This window comes from Gobius niger, assembly GCF_951799975.1.
Source record: "Gobius niger genome assembly, chromosome: 5".
Lineage (NCBI taxonomy): Eukaryota > Metazoa > Chordata > Actinopteri > Gobiiformes > Gobiidae > Gobius > Gobius niger.
In genome coordinates, this window is record NC_136856.1 from 28,866,754 (window position 1) to 28,886,004 (window position 19,251).

The window sequence follows — 19,251 nt, forward strand, 5'->3', positions numbered from 1 at the left end:
AAACAAGATAAATCTTGGCATTTGCACTTTTATTGACAGTAATTTCATCTATGCTGTATATATAATAGATTAAAACCGGCCCAGCACGTCTGTCCTAAACTCTCCCCAGCTCTGGATTGTAAAGATTGATATACCACGCCCATCAAATATTTCAAAAGTAGAGTACAGACATTAGACTTTGTAACCATACCCCTCCATGTTGTCCCAGTCATGACATCAACAGAAACGTGGCCACTCCCGGATCGGTGCATCCCCACTTTCTCCTCGCTAACCCAAAGTGCAGGCAGTGAAGTGAGACGGGGTGAGCTTTGAACACGTCTCTCTAATCTCAGTGACGTCCTGTCATTCACGCTCGGCATTAGGAGCTGTTCTTTATATGCCCAGAGAGACACCGCCTTTTGGAGCTAAACTGTCTTCTACCTCTTCCTCTGGAAACCCCTTAATCCTCTGGACAAAGTAATGCCTTATTTTTTATTTTTTTCTTAAACCTTGTTGGCAGGTACATTAGCTTGACGTCCGGCAGACCTGTTCTCCCTGTGCGTTTACAATAAGTTCATGTGTTTGTCAGTCTTAGCAACGCAGCGATAAGTAATTTTCTTTTCCAAATGTTTCCCCCCTCCCTCGGTTGTGTAAAAGGAGCAGTCAAGATAGGATATAAAGGTAAATTGAACCCCTGTATACCCCCTGAGGGCGATTGTCACCAACAATCCCCCCCCCACACTCCTTTGCTCTCTGTCTCCCCTAGCACGGCGTATATACACTTGTCCGTCCCAGTCGCCCCCATGATGTTGTTCCCCTGTCTCAATCCTCTGTGTCTGCCAGATTAAACGCCCCCTACTGGTGTGGTTTAGTCATGTTTTCAGCTCCCTGTCTCTCCACCCTTCCACTATACAAGGAATGCCACCCAGCAGCGATTGCACTGTTTTTTTTGTTTTTTTTTGTATATGTACGAACTCCTCGAGACCTTCCCTCCTCCCACCCGACACCTCCTCCTCCCCCGATTTACATACGGACTTCCCCCCGTTCCTTTCATGTCCCTGTTTCTTCACATGAGCGTCTCCTGTATAAGTGCACGGGGCTATGTATAGAACTAAACGCACTCTCTGGTGGATACTCTTTATATGTCATTGAAGGCACACTGTGGGAGAATTGCATTAACACTGAAATGAACGGCGCTCCAGATCACAGCTGTGTTTGATTTTTGGGGATAATGTATAAATGCATCTAATCCTATCAAATTCCACAAACACGAGTCGGGGAAAAGGCCTTTATTATTGTACGTTCGCTTCGGCGTCAGCTCAAGCAAAGTCGGCGAATTGCAGAATGTTAATTCAGTCCTGAGTGAATGCGTTTAAAAGGCTGGCTGAACATGTTTGTCTCGGTTCAAGAGTGGTCGGCCAAGGTTCTGCGTCTCTGTGATCAGAGAATGTGAATGAAAGTAGGTTTTTACTGACTTTGAGCGTATGAACATGGTGCACCGCCCGACCAAAAATAAAGTCGCCACCGAGATTTAAAGGCACACTGCGTAACATTTTGGATTATACTGTTGCCATCACGGACTGGTAAGTCCTTGGTACTTACAGTGGTAATTACAGTGGTGCTTATGGTGGTAATCACAGTGGTAATTCTAGGTACTTATTGTGGTACTTAAAGGAAACTATAGTGAGAGTTACAAGTTATGTACTTCTAGATACAGTGGTAACTCTTAGTAATGAAGGTTGTACTTGTTTTCCCTAATGCTGTTTTATGTTGTTTTATAGTCACACAATCCTAGAAATTACGTCTGTATGTCGAAGTACCACATTTGCTACTTATGAATTGCTGCTGTAGTATTCTTGAATTGCCAATAAGTACCATAGATGTATCACTGAAACTACTAGAAACTATTATTTAAAGTACCAAAGTACATAGAAGTATGACCTTCATTACTAAGAGTTACCACTGTATCTCTTAGTAATGAGCGATACAGTGGTAGCTCTATGTCTCCCTAACCCCTAACCCTAATGACTAGTAATTATGGCTTTTAGTTCCACAATAATAACCTAGTAAGTACCACGGACTTACCGGCCCGTAATGTAAAGTGTTACCAAAAATGTTTCTAATAAAGTGAAGTGTAAATCGGGCCCATATGGATGTTTTCTCACAGCAGATTGTTCAGTAGAAGTGAAAAAACAGCAGTTGTAGCTAGCGCTAGCTAACCGTTAGCATTAGCCCGATGCTAACATGAAGCAATCTCTGTTATTTATGTATTTTTGGACTGTTGAACCACTTTGCTCCTCTCCATGTCTTTGCATCTTTATTAAGTAGAAAACTAAATTCATATTTCAGCATTTATTAAAGAAAGTTTAGATTTTTCTCTAAATTGTTTTTCCACCTTAACTGTTTTCAAACATGACCATATATGGGCGAATCCAGGGATGCCGTCTGTATCTATCTAGCCTCTCCTCCTCTCCTCTATGGGTCAAATGGGGGTGAAGTTAGAAGTGACCAAGCTCTTCCACATTTTCCCCATTTAAATATATGAGCGGTTACACGATCCAAGTATAGTTACTCAAAAGCAAACATGTATGATTTCCTAAGCGGATAGAAAGGTGTACTATATTGTGAGGCGTAATAACACCTTAGAAGCACTTTGACGTCTGCGCAGTAAAGTGGAAGTGCTCCAAAGGTGTTATTACGTGGGGAAACTGGAGTGGCCGGAGGAAACATATCCATAAACGGGGAGAGAAACATTGAAACTCCACACAGAAAGGCCCACTTCTTGCTGTGAGGCCACCGTGCCGCATATTAATTATCTTAAGTTGATTTTTTGTTTTAAATAAACTTTTTTTTATTTTTATGTGTGAACGTTTGAAAGTGCACATTCAGCTACTTGTGCTTCTTCAAAAAGTTGGTGCGGGCGGCCATCTTTTTATGCACTGCAAAAGGCAAACAAACTGAATCGAGCCTTATAGTCGATTTGATCTGTCCACAGATGCTTTCCAGACAAAAGTGTGCTTTAAGTTCTCCAGAGTGTGCCTCTCAGACCTATGCCACACACATGGCAACCCTTGTATTGCTTAAAACAGATTATGCTAAATGCATGATGAGAGATTTCAAATACCACCGCATTTACACAATCTGTATCCCACCTGGACCTCATGTGAAAGGACAGCCCTCCTCAACCCCCCACCCCTCCCTCTCACCCCCCCCCCCCCCCCCCCCGACCCCCCTCAGTCCTGTCAGAGCTGTACTGTATATGTCCTCCTATCATCTCTGATCGTCCCCCTCACCACTTATGTCCCTCCCCCCTTCCTCCCCCACCTTCGATCACCTAACCCCCACCACCCCCCTCCCCCCCCCCCCCCCCCCCCGCTCGGCCCGGGCCACCGCCACGTGTCTGACGCGTGCTCGATGTGCTTGACAGACGGCTGCCCGGGGCTGTGCAACAACAACGGGAGGTGCGTCCTGGACCAGAACGTGTGGCACTGCATCTGCCAGTCGGGATGGAGGGGCCTGGGCTGCGACGTGGCCACGGAGACGCTCTGCTCCGACGGCAAGGATAACGAGGGAGGTGAGGGCGGCCATCTTTTTATTCCTTTTTTTTATTCCACCGCGCGGCGATTAGCTCGGAGTAAAGAGGAGGAAACGGGGCTTTGATGTGGCTCCTCGGTGACGCCGCAAACAAACACAACAAATCAATCATACATAATGCAGCAGTGGGAAGGATATGCAAATGTGGCCGCAGCAGATTGTTCAACAGCATGCAGGGGAATGTGCTGGAGATCAATTAGAAAGCACTTAAAGCTGTGCAGGATGTGGGCCTTTGTTAGAGGCCTGTTCTGTGGATTCCAGAGTTCACTTGAGGCCACACAGTTTATAAAGTACATACAGTAATAATGCAGGCAGGGCAGTAATTGGGCCTAATATCTATATTGCAGTACAACAGTGGTCTCCAACTGTTGTGAGCTACAAAACCTGCAAAGACTTAAGCCTGGATATGTCAAGGCAATTAAAGAAAATGACTTGAGTGTCCTCTTTAAACTTGACCATCTTTAGCTAAATGTTGCAGTTTGTGACTAACATGATCAGAATTAAAATGTAGAAATCCGAAATGTCAAAACTCAAAAAAGAGAAAAGTACCGCTGCAACTCCTTTTCTTAAAGGTGCACTATGCAGCTTTTTATGTGAAAATAAAGTTGAAGTTATTATGTATTTGACCTTTCAGTGACCCAGCAGATGCTTGGGTGGTTAGCAATGCACCTTTACGATAGCCTGTAGGACGCTCGGGGATCAATTGTTTTTAGGTTTTCACTGCTGATTGAACTGTATCCGTGGTTACATATACAGTCCAATCCGAAAACCAGAAATCCTAAAAAAAAAACTGAAATAAATCCAATTTAATATACCAGAAGCATCATAGGAGCCACCGTGATGGAAAGTAATGGCGCTAAGCTAACCACCCATATAGCCGCTGGGTCACTGAAAGGTCAAGGTTTTTGTCAGAAAATGTTGCATAGGGCAGCTTTAAGAAAAGCTATATATATAAGCTATATAAGTTATCATAAATTGAATAAAGTAAAAAAAATCTAGTTAAATGCCTTGTATCTTAAATGTGATAACTGTAGCTATACACGTATAAGTTAAAAAATACACAATGTTTGATCTCGATAAAATATATGGTAGCTCTTCATTTTATTATATTAACACTTCATTGTTTCCTTATAAGTTGGGATTATGACTTTACAATGGGGAGCCTTTTTCTGTATAATTAATAATTTGTTAGACACTATTAACGTGATAGTATGCAAGGTTGTATAATAAGGAGTGAGAGATAGTAGTTTAAAAAATAAACGATCAAGCTCCACCCTCTCCCCTCCCGATTGGCCGTGACTGGCCGCTTCACAGGAGAGCTCGTCTCATTGGTCAAAGTGATGGCACCGGGGATTCTGATTAGCTGCCAAGATCAACACAAGGAGGGACTTAAAAAATACATGTTTCTCATAATACTTATATATTACGTCAAATTAAAGGCCCAGGCAGTCAGTTAAATGCTATCCGTTACATTTGTAAAACATTTAAACTTACTGACAATCACTTTAACACAATAGGGGGTGTTGCATTACAAAGACATTGGCTGTGTTTATTAAGTGTTAATAAGATTAAAAAAAATATATATATAATGCCTGGGTAACTGACCTCTAATAACAGTCGTATTTATGTACAACAATACATACAACTAACTTCATACTTATAGGCAGTAATTAGGAGTTTATAAATGCAAAAGTGCAAAAGTCAGAATATGGCTTTTTGACAATTAATTAAAAGCTAATTAACCAAACCCAACATATTATTTTGTTAATGAGCGCTTGCTGTTTATCTCAAAATGGAGTGTTACCAATTATCATCAAATCATTAATTCACAGAGATATTGAAGGGGGTTAGATTGATACTTGTGTTTGAAAAGTAGGAAGTAAAAGTAAATAGTCAGGGAAAGTACAGATACCCGAAAGATCGACTTAAAGGAAGTTGAATGTGTTGGAGTGTCACTGTCTGAAAGTCCGCTGGTTTACCTACAACCCCCCCGCTTCACAGAGAATCACAGTGCACTGCAACCCTTTTCATTTTAAATAATGAAGGTATTGCCAGCGGAATAAAGTTGCATATTCGAAAAATCCACGCCAGCAAAAACAGGAGCCCCGAACTCATCTCTGAAGTCTCGCAAGGAAGAGCCCATAGAAGAAGAAAAAAACATGGGCAGAGCAGCAAAAAAACAATGTTGCAGGGTCCCACTCCAACAGACACTATCAAGCCACAGCCACATTTTCATATTCTGTACACAAAATTAGCTGCAGTCGAGTCCACATCTTAAAAGACATACAACCAGTCAGTGAGTTCATGACTCCAGCGCGATGACTGTAGTATTTTTTTTTTTCTACTTCAACAGGAGCTACAAGCCTTGAGCACTATGTTAATCTTTGGCCCTTGATACAATTTTCATTTAGCAAGAGTTGCCCTCGGTCAGAATCAAGCGCGGCACCCCGGACCTGCAGTCGTCTTAAGAGCCCTGCCTTCGCCTCCCATTAGCGTTGTGTTTGCACCATTGGGGACTTTTGGCTCTGGACCCGGGGCTCTCAGGCTCGATCAGCGATACAGAAACATGATAGACTTTGCCACGGCGCAGGCTCACAAGTCTCCTGTCGCTCCAGCGAGAAAAGGAATGTCCTTCAAATCTCCACAGCAGCTGTAATGTATCGAGATAATCGTTTAACCCCGCGCCCTAAAAGCGAAAGAGTGACAAAAAACGTGCCGGAAAAGCAACAGTAACACAATGAAAAAAGCGGTAAAAACACACGACTAAAGAGTGATGAAAAAGGCAACAAGAAAGCCACGAATGAGTGTCAAAAAGGTGACCAAAAAAAAAAACACGAAAACATGAAAGAAACGCTTAAAATATATAATGTAATATATATTTTTTGTTTTCGTTACACACATACAGTATATATCAAAGGGAGTTAGGACTCAGCTTGATTTAGCAGCCTGATGGCCTCAGGATAGAAGCTCCTCCGCATCCTCTCAGTCTTAGTCCAGAGCAGGCGGTGTCACCTCTGATGGCAGCAGGGAGAGCAGGCTGTTACCCGGATGGCTGGTGTCTCTCACCTTCATTTCATTCCTGCGTTGGCGTCTCTCAATATAAATGCCCTCCCAGGTGTCCTGCGGGTAGGCTGATCTATAGGTTGTTCCTGCCGAGCTGACTCCTCTCCTGAGGGCCAGGCGTTCCTGCCGAGTGCTGCCCCCCTCATCCACACTGTGATGCTGACAGTCAGGAGGCTCTCGGTGGTGCGGCTGTGAAAGGTTTCCAATAGTGCAGGGAATCAATAAAAAAAAATCCAACCTATAAATCACAAATCTGACACAAATTTAATAAAGGTAAATTGTGAATGATCGTAAAATAGCAAGTCAAGCAAGCAGTGGCATAAGGTTTTGGATAAGTAAAGTATAAGTGAAGTAAGCAAGTAGAAGCTATGCCTGTGCATCACTGGGGCCCTCAGGATCCTGGGCCCCAGAGCAGCTGCACTGGTTTCAATTCCTGCTGTTAATCCCCTAGAAACAAGTCTGTCAAATAGATACAGTGTTTCAGTTTAGGGACTTGATTTGTTTTCATTTATAACAAATGGCCTGTTTTGCATTATTAAATGCCTAATATGAAGCTGCCTAAGCACAATTTACTTTGGCAATGAAAATGCTAAATAATCACTCTTAAGCTTAAACAAGCACTGCTGCCCGTCTATGCAGCCTTCCATTGCCCATATGTGGCCAATCAATCAAGTTTTATTATAAGTGCTGCACACAATAAAAAATACAATTTAAAAGGCGTATAATTTCATTAAAAACAGATCATTTTCACATTCACAACAGTTGCCACAGAACTATGTCCTCCCCTTCAAGTTGACCGTGACCAGTCCCTGTAGCTGTGGAGTTTACAGAGACTTCTATCCGGTGCAGATTTCTGCCATGGAGTTTCATTCATAAAGATCACTCAAATTGTGGTGGATATCAGCAGCACATGCAGCTCTTTCTGCCTCTGTCAGCGCTCAGCGGCACTGTGCACGTCGTAGTGTGAACTGCATGGAAAGACCAGTGCAGTTGTAGTGCGCACAGCAGGAAGACATTGAGGGGCATCCGATAATAGCCCTAGTTTTTACTTGATGGTTCCCGTGTCACTACAGCAGCTCAGATCCTGGGACATGAGATTTTTCAAATTGTCCACTTTCTTTATTCTGTTGATGCTTGTAAGAAATTTACAATATGGGCCTGTGGTAGCAAAGAAATCCCTCCACTACAACAGAATAAAACTGGTATACCTCAGTATGGCTGCTTGCATTAGGAAGAGCGTCTGTCGTCAATCAAATCAAACCCCGCTGAAAGTAAAAGAACATAGGACTAAATGGACGGTTTCTGTGTGTCCTTGTTTCCGCCCTGCGCTCTCTGATCTGTCCTGTCCCCCCCCTTGGTTCCAGATGGACTTGTGGACTGCATGGACCCGGACTGCTGCTCTCAGATGGCCTGCCAGGGTCAGAGCTACTGCCGCGGCTCCCCGGACCCCGCCGTCATGGCCGCCCAGCTCCAGAGCTCCGCCTCCCTGCCCACCTCCAAGGGCTTCTACGAGCGCGTGGGCTTCCTGATCGGGCCGGGCGGCAGTCACGCGGTGGCCTCGGATAACCCCTTCAATAGCAGGTAAGCGCTCGGGGTGTGTGTGTGACAGCGCCGTAATTATGGCGGGCTGTTTGCTGTCTCATTACCGGTGGGGAGAGGCACCTGCGTTTGCGCGTCCTCTTCAAAACGTCACAGGAATCACTTTGTCTTTGGGAGAGGAGCTGACAAGTGTGTTTACAGAGATGCCACCGCCACCGGCTTTTAATAAAGAGACGCCGATCAAGTGGCTTCAATCCCCGCAAATTAAATATACATTTTATTAGATACGGCAAATGATTTTTACATAAGGGGATATCTCTGAGTGCTTCCATAAGCTTTAAACTGATTCCCTTGACATTGCCCGCTTCAATGTAAGGGAGTTTGTGCTCTCTTAAGCTAATATTTGATTAGGCTGCATTACTTATGTATCTTAACTTGACATACTCATAAAATAGACGTCTCTATTTGCACCATTGTTGTTCCATGTCCGATTACTGGATATGTAACCAGTTACCAGTTAGTTGTTTGAAATGTTATACACTGCATGACACAAACAATTTTAAAAAGTCCATATACATGCATTTCCAATGACATCACGCATCGTTCCGGCGGCCATTTTGAATACCGAAGTAGAATTATGCAGTACTACAACATGTAACAATATCTCTACTCAGGAAGAAAATGAAAGAACTGATTGACAGTGGCATTTTTATGAACTCATTGTCATTGCTCAAGAAGATAACATTAAAAACACGGCCCCAGAGACGCACGTTTATGAGATATAACCAGCAAATGTGGCACAGACGTAGCAGCTCTGTCTGTCGAACTACAGCAGGATTTACTAAAGATCTGCTTCACTCTGAAGACTAAATCAACACATCAAAGAGGCAACAGAAAAGCTTTCACTGTGATTTTTACAGTTTGTCATGTCAACAGAGATTCAGTCTGAGTCAGTGTTTAAGCTGCTGAAGACGTTAGCATGCTACCGGTTAGCAACTGTCAACCAACTGTCAAAACACATGAACCCTGAGGAAATACAGTAACAGCTCAGCTCTGACCTCTGTCACATGTTTTATCGGAGGCCAGATGTTTGTGGTTCAGGGCTTTCTCTTGGAGAGGTCAGAGCTGAACTGTTGAAGCTAAATGCTAACCGGTAGCATGCTAACCGGTAGCATGCTAACGTCTTGATCAGCTTAAACACCGACACCCAGGTTTCTTGACATAAACTCATGAGCAATGATTATGGGTACATAAAAATGCCACTGTCGATCAGTTGTCTTTCATTTTCATCCTGAGTAGAGATATTGCTACATGTTGTAGTACTGCATAATTCTACTTCGGTATTCAAAATGGCCACCAAAACAACAAAAGTAACATGACTGAAAAGCATGTATATTACTTACTGTTCTGTTTTTTTTTGGGTCATGCAGTATAAACGGCAGTGAACACTAGACTGTCTTAAGCAATAAGCTAAAAACAAAGATAGAGAGATAAAATAAACCCATTTTTGGAACAATGACTGTTTGAGTGCTATAGTATATTGCATGAAAACTCCTGTTCCTCACCCAAAGCCTGAACACACAGAGTCTGAATAAATCAATGTTCAAGCTCCACCACTGCTCACTGCTCTCCACTTGGGCTCAGACCCATCACAAGTGCGTTTGTTTTGCCGCTGATGGAGAGAAAAATGATTGCCGGCTGTGTGCACAGGGCTTGGGGAATATTTCCTCCAATAGTTTAAAGTAATCCCTATGTAAATAGCGTGCTTTAGTGAAAATATAGAAAGAGGCAGTCTCCCCCGGCCCGTTCCTCCATAATCCCCTCCTCATTGTCTTCAGCTTACTGTCTATCTCATGTCTAGCTCCAGAATTTGCTCTGCAGCTCAGAATAGTCCTTTGCCTTTTTATCTTTATGTTGAAGTTAGTTTTGTGTTCAGAAACATGTTAAACTGCTCTGCAAACATGTGCAACACTACTTTGAACTAAATTGGTGAAGCTTTTAAACCCTAGGAGCTCACGCTAACCTCTTTGTTTACTCTGTGTGCTGGAATTGTTCACACGAGGATACATTGTGTCTAATTTCTTCATAATATCAATGAACAAAAGTGGTTGGAGTGCTCAGTCAGCCATTTTGAAATTGTACGTCATATACACAGTACTCTAGACTCCAACTTCATTTATATGAACCAATCAAAATGCGTCTTGTGCTGGAAGTCTGAGTCTCACATCATACTTTAGTGCTTTGCATCATTCAGCCATTGGGACAGAGAGTGCACCAGTTCAAAGTGAGGGAATGCGGCCTAATGCACTGTGTAATAATAATATTCATTTGTTGTATTTGCTCAACGTAGCATAACAATGTCTTATTCATTCACTCACACTTCACACACTTTGGGGGGGGCTTTTTTTCCCAAGCTGTTTTATGTATTTACTGCAATTAGTCTATTAAAGTAATTTACTTGTTTAAAACTCCCTAAACCTTAAATGGTCTGGGCCTCCTTGGCAAGTTCAAAAACACAAAATGGCCCTGGCATAAAAAAAAATGGGCATAAAAATTGTTTGATGATAAAGATAATAAAGCAAGGCGGGCTTATTCATAGAGCTCAATACTTACGCAGAGTGCTTCACAGTTACAACATTAGTAGACAGATCATATCCATCCATAAAACATCAATATAATAATGAATTAATGACATTAAAAGATAAAATCGATAACATGCTTTCAGTCGTCATGTGCACAGCAAAAAATATTGGTCGACAGATATGGGTTTTTCTAAGGCCGATGCCGATTATTTTGGATTTTTATTGGCCGATGCCGAGATACACGGCCGATATTTTTGAGCAATATTTATAATAATAATAATAGATTTTTCCAAATGTCTGGTCTATAATGCTAAATAAAAACATAAATACTTGGCTACTCCAGCAGTGGCCGATTTTATTTTACTACTTTAGGTGATTCAATCATTGATTAAAGCTAACTGAGCGATTGGATGTTCCAGGTTCTGTGCTTCAAAATGGCGTACAGCATGTCCATATCCACTGAGGTTTATTTGGTGAAACTTGTGTTTAATAAACTTGTAGCTAACCAGTTTTCATCACAATGTTTCTTTGTACCCCTGAGGCCTAGGAAATTGTTTGAGGACTCTTTTTAAAGCTTTTTCCAATGCAAAAAAAAGGCTTTCGGTCCAGGAGATATCGGCTTTATCGGCGCTAGAATGGCCGATGCCGATATTGTAAAATCCCCAAATATCGGCCTGATTTATTTGCCGGCCGACTTCTAGCTAAAAAGAACTGTTTTCAGCCTGGATTCGAACATTGTCAGAGTTTCTGTTCCAGATTTAGACACAATAAACCAGAAACGCGGCATCACAGTGTTTCGTCCTAACTCTGGGACCCAGAGATGGTTCATAAGGTAATATTTAGATCTACTCAGTTATAAGACATTATGCCTTAATTCAGATAACCTCACATGTTACTCATATATCTGTGGTTAAAAATGAATGGACACATTTATAAAGGATTTTGTTTTATTTCAGAAAGCATCTAATAACATGCAACATTTAAAAACAAATCTGATGATGAACTAATAACGGACTAAAGTAATAATGAACCGATGCTTTACAAAATGTTTCACAACAACTTCAAGTAAATATCATTAACTCCTTGCTCACAAACATTTTGTCATAGTTTGTTATTTGTTATTCCATTTTGAATCCATTTATAACTTGTGTCTGTAAATGCTTTATAGGTAGCTTTTTTTTTTCTTTTTTTCTGACCTGGCTCACGCTGCAACACATCTACCATTGTACATGTGTAACAATAGTAACCGTTGTCAGGTAGTAAATTTGTTTGTGGACCTAAATCTATCAAATGCTCTATTCCAGGTGTGTACATGCTTGTGCTGTATTCATAAATAAATAGGTCTGAAGGCACAGAAATGAAACTGCGAAAGGTTTTTTTTTTTCTTCTTCTTCTTCTCTTTATACCTCTCCAAGAAACCATTGTGTTCACCTGAAGAATAGGCAGCCCATTTCACGGTGCGCTCCGATTTCACATTTCAACGGCAAACTTGTCCCTTGTACAGAGAATAAAACATGTCTTGTGGTTATACTGTGATATCTCCCCCCCCCCCCCTCCCCCCCCTTCCCATCTCCCTTTGGTCCACCAGGCGTATCGCATGTCCCGCACGAACCCCCCCATCGGGCTTTCAGATGGCCGCTCTCCACCGGGCCTGCGTGACGGATAAGGACGCGTGCATTTTGCGATTCATTTCTGCGCTTCCAAAGCAGGTGGTGTGACTTGGCGTTTGTTTGGACTCCGCCAGCATCCGTCTGCCCCCCCCCCCCCGAAGATGAATAGAGACGCGGGGCGAGAAGGCAGCGAACTGCCAGCGCGCTCTTAAGTGGCCTTGTTTTAGCGAGCGGGTAAATAAAGAATGGGAGAAGGGTCGTGCCAAGCGTGCGAGAAGCTAGCGTTGTTGATCATTCCTGTCTCATACACGTAATGACCCGCAGATAAAGTGGCAAAATGAGACAACCGTTGGCCCCTCCGGTGACAAATGTGGAGGAGGGTTGTTTAAAATTCACCTCCCGCGCTCGCAAAGCCGCCATGATTACGGCTTGATGGAGAAATATAGTGATGTCTTCCTCTCAAACAAAGACCTCGTTTAACATAAGAGCCACTATGGCGCACACTCCTTCAGCGGAGCGCGAGGCCGCATAAACAGTTTGAGACTGATTTGAATTCATATAAAGGTGTGCCCAGTGACTGCTTGTGACACACAGGTCACCCTGGGACCGGGTTTGAATTGGTGCGGCTGATGAAATAACATTACACGACCAAAGGAAAGTCGCCACCTGGATGCAACTGATGCCGCAGTTGGTCAGGTCTAGGTTCAGGAACACTGTGGCAAAAGAATGAGCTCATCCGACGACCTGAGCATCCTGATCGACCAGGTTATTCAGTGGATTTTTCTTCTGCCCTGATGGCACGGGCATATTGCAAGACAATGCCAGATTCATCAGGCTCACATTGTGGTTCAGGGAGCACAAGACGTCATTTTCACACATGGGTTGGCCGCCACAGAGTCCAGATCTTAACCCCATTGAGAATCTTTGGGATGTGCTAGTGAAGGCTTTGCGCTGTGGTCACACTCGACCATCATCACTACAAGATCTTGGTGAAAAATGAATGCGACACTGGATCTTTTGACATTGCATGCGCTTATTGGCATAGCGAACGCGTGCCGTAATCAAAGCTAAAGGGAGTGTGTGCCTTTTTTTGTGGTGATTTTTTTTTAAATGTCAGGCTGCGTGTAAAGTTAATCAAGGGGAAGGCCGAGTCAGATCATAAAACACTTTGATCAAACCTTTATTTTTGCATTTTGGCGAGTATCCGATCCAAATCACCAAACAGATTCTGTGATGTGAGCTACGGTGAATACTGAAACGTGGCTAACGCTACACTAGCACTCAGACTGCCGTCCAATCATCACAGAGAAAGGATTCATGTTACCCTCTTTGGTGCCTTCACTTTGTCTTTAAAGTAGAGTAAGGCACTGACCTTTGACCCTTGTCTTTGCTTTATGTCTTTTTACATATCGTACTGTGTATCGGTGGCCACCCTGATCCCAAGTTTTAATTGCATTGGGTAAAATTGGTATCAGGACAACCCTTGTGTCCCATTGTATTTCTTTTATTTGCAATATCGTTTCATACACATGAGTATGAGGCAGATTGACATGATTGCAGCATGAGATCCATAGAATACTGTACACTTTTGTCCCTATAGTTACCTTATTAGGACCTTTTTTATGTCCGCTTGGTGCAACACAAAACTAAGAAGAGATTAATATGACTGTCTGGACATACCATTTCATTTTTACACCCAAGGCACAAATGAACAACTTTACCTACCGGCCCGTGTCGCTGTTATAAATAATCACACAGCAGGCCATAATGTGACTATGTATGAGCCTTGCATTTGTGTGATTCATAATGCCAAGACGCCGACCGGAGAGCACTTTTCCACCCAGCAAAGAGTAGAGGGAGCCCTGGAGGTGGACAACCTTTGGACCAGCGGCCGATCCATTAGCCAGCAGGGACATCCGCCGAGCACAAGTGAATGAGTAATGCTCCTCCATGCAGGACTAACTACCACAGAGATGCCCCTAAGAAACGCATTTAACCCGGGGCCCGCTCCACTGCCACTGCTCTTTGCTCGCTAACAGGGGAGCTATATTCGGCTGCTGCCAGGTGAGAAGGAGGCATTCGGTTCAACCTTCAATTTCAAAGTGAGCAGGGATTTTAAAATTTTAACCAGTTCAAATTTGCAGGTATGATTAACACAAGGTTAGGAGGTTTTATATGTGAAAAGACTGGATATTTTCTTGTTTGAAGGCATTAGGTCTATTTTTGCTTTCCGCAACGATTCAAATTGCCGTTTCAATATGGTTGCGATTCATGTCGTCGGCCGAACTTGTTTTCTAGCTTTAGATTCAACTGAACTTATGACACTTGTCTCCAAAGTACAATTCCCCTCATGTCATGGCATGGTATTACTTTCTTTTGCGGAGCTCTTAAAATGTGTTTCCCCTTTGTGTCGGTTTGCCTGCGGCGCTGGATTCTGTTGTTGTGAATCCTCGACAAAGTGCGCCTTCTTGACACATCAGCCATTTTTGAGTTCTGCAGAGCTTTGCAATGTCTCGCATCAAGAGGAAATTTATATCCCAGACTGCACAGTCGGCCTAGTTCTAATGGAAATCCACTTGACGCGCCATCTTTCACTATCATTTCAGACATGTTTCGTATTAAATTTACTATCAGAACATCATTTGTAGGACTGTGGCAAATACATATTGTTTTAGCGATATATCGTGATATTTTGCAGCATGATACGATACTCTTTATGCCAATATTGATGATATTGATGATATTGATGATTGATCAGCGACAGTGGCACAGTTGGTAGAGCTGGTCATCTCATAATAGATACAGACAGCATCTCGTCATAGAAGGGGGCGTGGCCTCGCTGAGGGAAAAAATAGAATATTTTGGGAAACACCATTTTTCACTCTTTTTAGCCATTTTCTGGTGGAATATAAACTTATTTATCACATGCAAATAAAGTCAAATGTAAATTGGGCCCATATGGATATTTTCTCACAGCAGATTGTTCAGTAGAAGTGAAAAAACAGCAGTTGTAGCTAGCGCTAGCTAACCGTTAGCACTTGCCCGATGCTAACATGTAGCATCATGTTAGCATTCTCTGTTATTTATGTATTTATGGGCTGTTGAACCACTTTGCTCCTCTCCATGTCTTTGTTTCTTTCTTTATCCATCCATCCATTTTCTTCCACTTGTCCGTTTCCGGGTCGTAATCACATTGCACCAGCCCCTTATGGCTCCTCCTGCAGGTGGTGGGTCCACGGGAGGACCGCCTCACGATTCTAACCGGGCCTGTTGGTCTCTCATAAGGGGCTTCTGAACGGCTCTTTGTCTGACCCGTCACCTAGGACCTGTTTGCCCTGGGAGACCCTACCAGGGGCACAAAGCCCCCGACAACAGAGCCCACAGGATCATTCAAGTGCTCAAACCCCTCCACCACGTTAAGGTGGCGGTTCCAGGAGGGGATCTTTATTTAGTAGAAACTGTATTCATAATTCAGCATTTGTTAAAGTAGTTTTTGAATAATTATCAAAATTGTTTTCCCCCTCAACTGTTTTCAAACATGACCATATATGGGCGATTCCAGAGATGCCGTCTGTATCTATGGGAAGGTCCCAGCTCCTGAGGATGCACACTGTTGTTGTGTCCTTGGGCAAGACACTTCACCCTCCTTGCCTCCAGTGTCTGCGTACATTTGTGTATGAATGAGCGAATGAATGGGTGACTGGTTCCTTGCTGTAAAGCGCTTTGGGCCTAATGAAAGTAGAAAAGCACTATATAAGTTGAGCTCATTAACTAATTTTACCATATATGAAGTGGGTGGTTGACAACTTCAATGATTCTTTGTGCTCCTTAAAGATGAGGTAAAAGGGAAAAAATACAGTTTGAACTCAAAACACAGACATGAAACGCCACATGCTTTTCCCAGTTGGATATAAAGCCCTCTATTTTGCACTTTTCCTTTTATTCCCCCGAGCATCATAAATTACGTTGCCTTAAGAGCTAAACTTGGCTTTGTGTGCCACATCTCGTCTTTGCATAATAGCTTGCATAACAGCGTTTTTATTAGAAATAGGGCTCAAGTCGGAATTCAGCACATCCATTTATATTTCCTTGTGGAATAAAAGAAAGCGCTGCAATAAACGTGCAAGATGGTGCAAAAGATACTGTGGACAGCCCAGTGTCTCCTGCAGCTCATTTGGTTGAATTATGGGGCTTTTAAGTGGAGTAAATAGAGACAGAGAGGAGCTGTGTTCGCCAGATGTTTTCATGAGTAACTGCTACTGACGGGCGCGCTTCTGTACGTCGGCAACTGACAAGCCCATGCTAGCGCCGCCGGCAAATGAATGACAGTTGTGAGGTGCGCGCGTTGTCGTTGTGGCGCTAGCATGTTTTTTAGTTTACTTAGGCATTCATTTTGACATCAAATAGAGTTTTGTCTTAGTCTTTTTAACGTTTTTAAGTTTTACACAGCAAAATCTATGATATGTTTGCAAGTAAAAAAAAAAAACATAGATCAAAACCTGGCTCCATCCATTATATAGATTTTGTCACTGTCACATTTTGGAAACTTACAATACATTTTGTTCCTTCGAGCTTATATCAGTAATCTACATCAAAAGTTTAAAACCGATATCTCTAAATTTTGTTATTTTGTCCTTCTGATATTACGATTTTGATATTTGTATAAGTTATGCATGGGTTTGGGGAGCTACAGGTTGGAAAGATTGTGTAGTAGTAGTAGTGGGCTACAAAACACCAGACTTGGGTTGTTGAATTGTTCAACCTCACACTGCTTATACACTCACTACACTCTTTACCTTCAGGTTGCTCCCACAGAGGATAAAGAAGGTCACCTCCACCCTTCTTCACCACCTCGATCCACTTACTAACTCATTGACTGTCAGCCATTTTCAAATCAGAGAGCTCCCCACTGCCAGAGGTTTTTCAGGATTTTGACTGTTTTTTCAAGACCCATAGAAAATTTAGGTCTAGATCTATGTCAACACGAAACCCAGATTAGACACTCTTTTATCATCTACAAAAAAAATGTGTTTGTACCTCTTTCCATTCTTTAGTAATCATCCGTAGAAAATAGGTGAAATCACCCAAAATGCTATTTCTGACCAAAAAGCTGAGAAAACGAAAGAGCAATGCTGCCACCTAGTGACTCAATAAAAGAACTTGTAGTTATTTTATTGAGTCACTAGGTGGCAGCAGTAGGCAGCACAACTAAGATTTTAACAACAGACATGCTCAAGGCTTTGCTGCAGCTGTTCCCATTGAAAAACCTAATTGATGTCTATAGACGTCATTGGCAGTCAATGAGTTAAATGCTGATTCGTTACACTATACTGTAGCTCAGACTATTATTTTAACCATTTTTAACCATTTATTATGGCTCTTAACATGATGAATAGGGGCCAATACAACTCAATGAGAGAGAGATGTTTGGAAAATCTCCAAACAGAAAATGTCCACATGTTTTCCCTGATCATTGTTTTATGTAGCTTCTATTATCTTTCAGTAAGCGGTGGCTGATATTGTCATGTTTACCATTTGTTTATGTATGTTTGCTTGTCCGTGCAGCTTGGCGTCGGTCATCAGAGGTCAGGTGCTCACGGGAGACGGGACGCCGCTGATCGGAGTCAACGTGTCCTTCCCGCACTACCCGGAGTACGGCTACACCATCACCCGGCAGGACGGCATGTAAGCGAGATCCTCTTTGTACGCAGCACCAGACGCGCGCGTCTATCAACATGGATTAGCATGTCCAAATAAGCATGAGCGCTTATGTACACGGGAGTTAGCCCAGGGGTTAAGCCTCGCTCTTTTCACTTTGCATCTTCATGAATTTTGTCAACGGAACATTCTATTGCTGGAAACCGCACAGTCTGGTAACGCAATACTACACACATTTCACACAAATGCGAATATTTTGATAGAAAGTATGTTTTGAATGAAAATGGACCTTTGACATCCAGTAGGGCCCAGTGACAAGATTTTTAGAAAACATAAAGAGTATGGGCAACCTTCTACATGAAAAGCAGTACATGACATGATGTAATGTTACAAAGCCAACATGTTTAAATGAAAAAAGATACACTTTCGTTCTGACTTAAAGGGACTATATGGAGTTTACAAATGTTAAAACAAAGTATTTTCCTCCCCCTATATGTTCCAGCCATGTCCTAATGTGTAGAATGAGCTCAGACCTATTCACCACAACTGCCACTAAAATCCTGCACTGTCACTCAAAAAGTTGTTACTTTGGGTCTGAAGTGCCGTCATGCACGAGCTTAATATAGAGACTGCAGTTACGCGTAAGACCTGAGGTGGCAGTAGTGAGCATAAAATGACCAACTTGCAACTAGTCTCTTTAAAGTGATTATCTGTAAGGTTGAAGCGTCTTTCCGCTTTCCAACTCAGTTATGCCATGATCCCGCCCCGCACATTGTTGTAACTCTAACCAAATCCTTTTTCCTAACCCCAAACTTAACCCTAACCTTAAACATTTGGAAAACTGCACTATTAACTTAATAAAGCCAAATGAAAAAGCTGCATTTGGAATGCCATCCAGTCAGAGTTTGTGGGGGCGTGGCTTATGGCTTAACTCGGTTGGAAATCAGAATGAGGCAAGGTTGCGTTTGAAATAAGAAATTTCAAGGGTAAACAATCAAGCCCCTCCCCTCCTGATTGGACCTAACTGGCCGCTTCACAGGAAAGCTTGTCTCATTTGTCAAAGTTATGGCACCGGGGATTCTGATTAGTTGCTGAGAGCAGCAAAGAGAGGGACTTTAGAAACATCTGCTGCAGAAAAGCAGGTACAAGTTAGCATTAGTATTTATTTACATTTGCTCTGGAGTTAATCTTAAAATAGCAATTAATCCGACAGAGAGCGCTGTAAT

General features: G+C 42.6%; 1 protein-coding gene across 7 annotated transcripts in view; it reads left to right on the plus strand.

Annotated features, from left to right (window-relative positions):
- LOC306963634 (teneurin-3) overlaps positions 1-19,251 on the plus strand; it is a 360,281-nt gene that overhangs the window by 243,354 nt on the left and 97,676 nt on the right. For 4 of the 7 annotated variants that reach the window (XM_079557215.1, XM_079557216.1, XM_079557220.1 and 1 more), the window contains 4 exons: positions 637-660; positions 3,407-3,553; positions 8,001-8,217; positions 17,933-18,052. In XM_079557215.1, coding sequence (XP_079413341.1) covers positions 637-660; positions 3,407-3,553; positions 8,001-8,217; positions 17,933-18,052 — 508 coding nt within the window. The remainder of the gene's footprint in view (positions 1-636; positions 661-3,406; positions 3,554-8,000; positions 8,218-17,932; positions 18,053-19,251) is intronic. The other 3 variants (XM_079557217.1, XM_079557219.1, XM_079557218.1) reach the window with 2 other exon arrangements.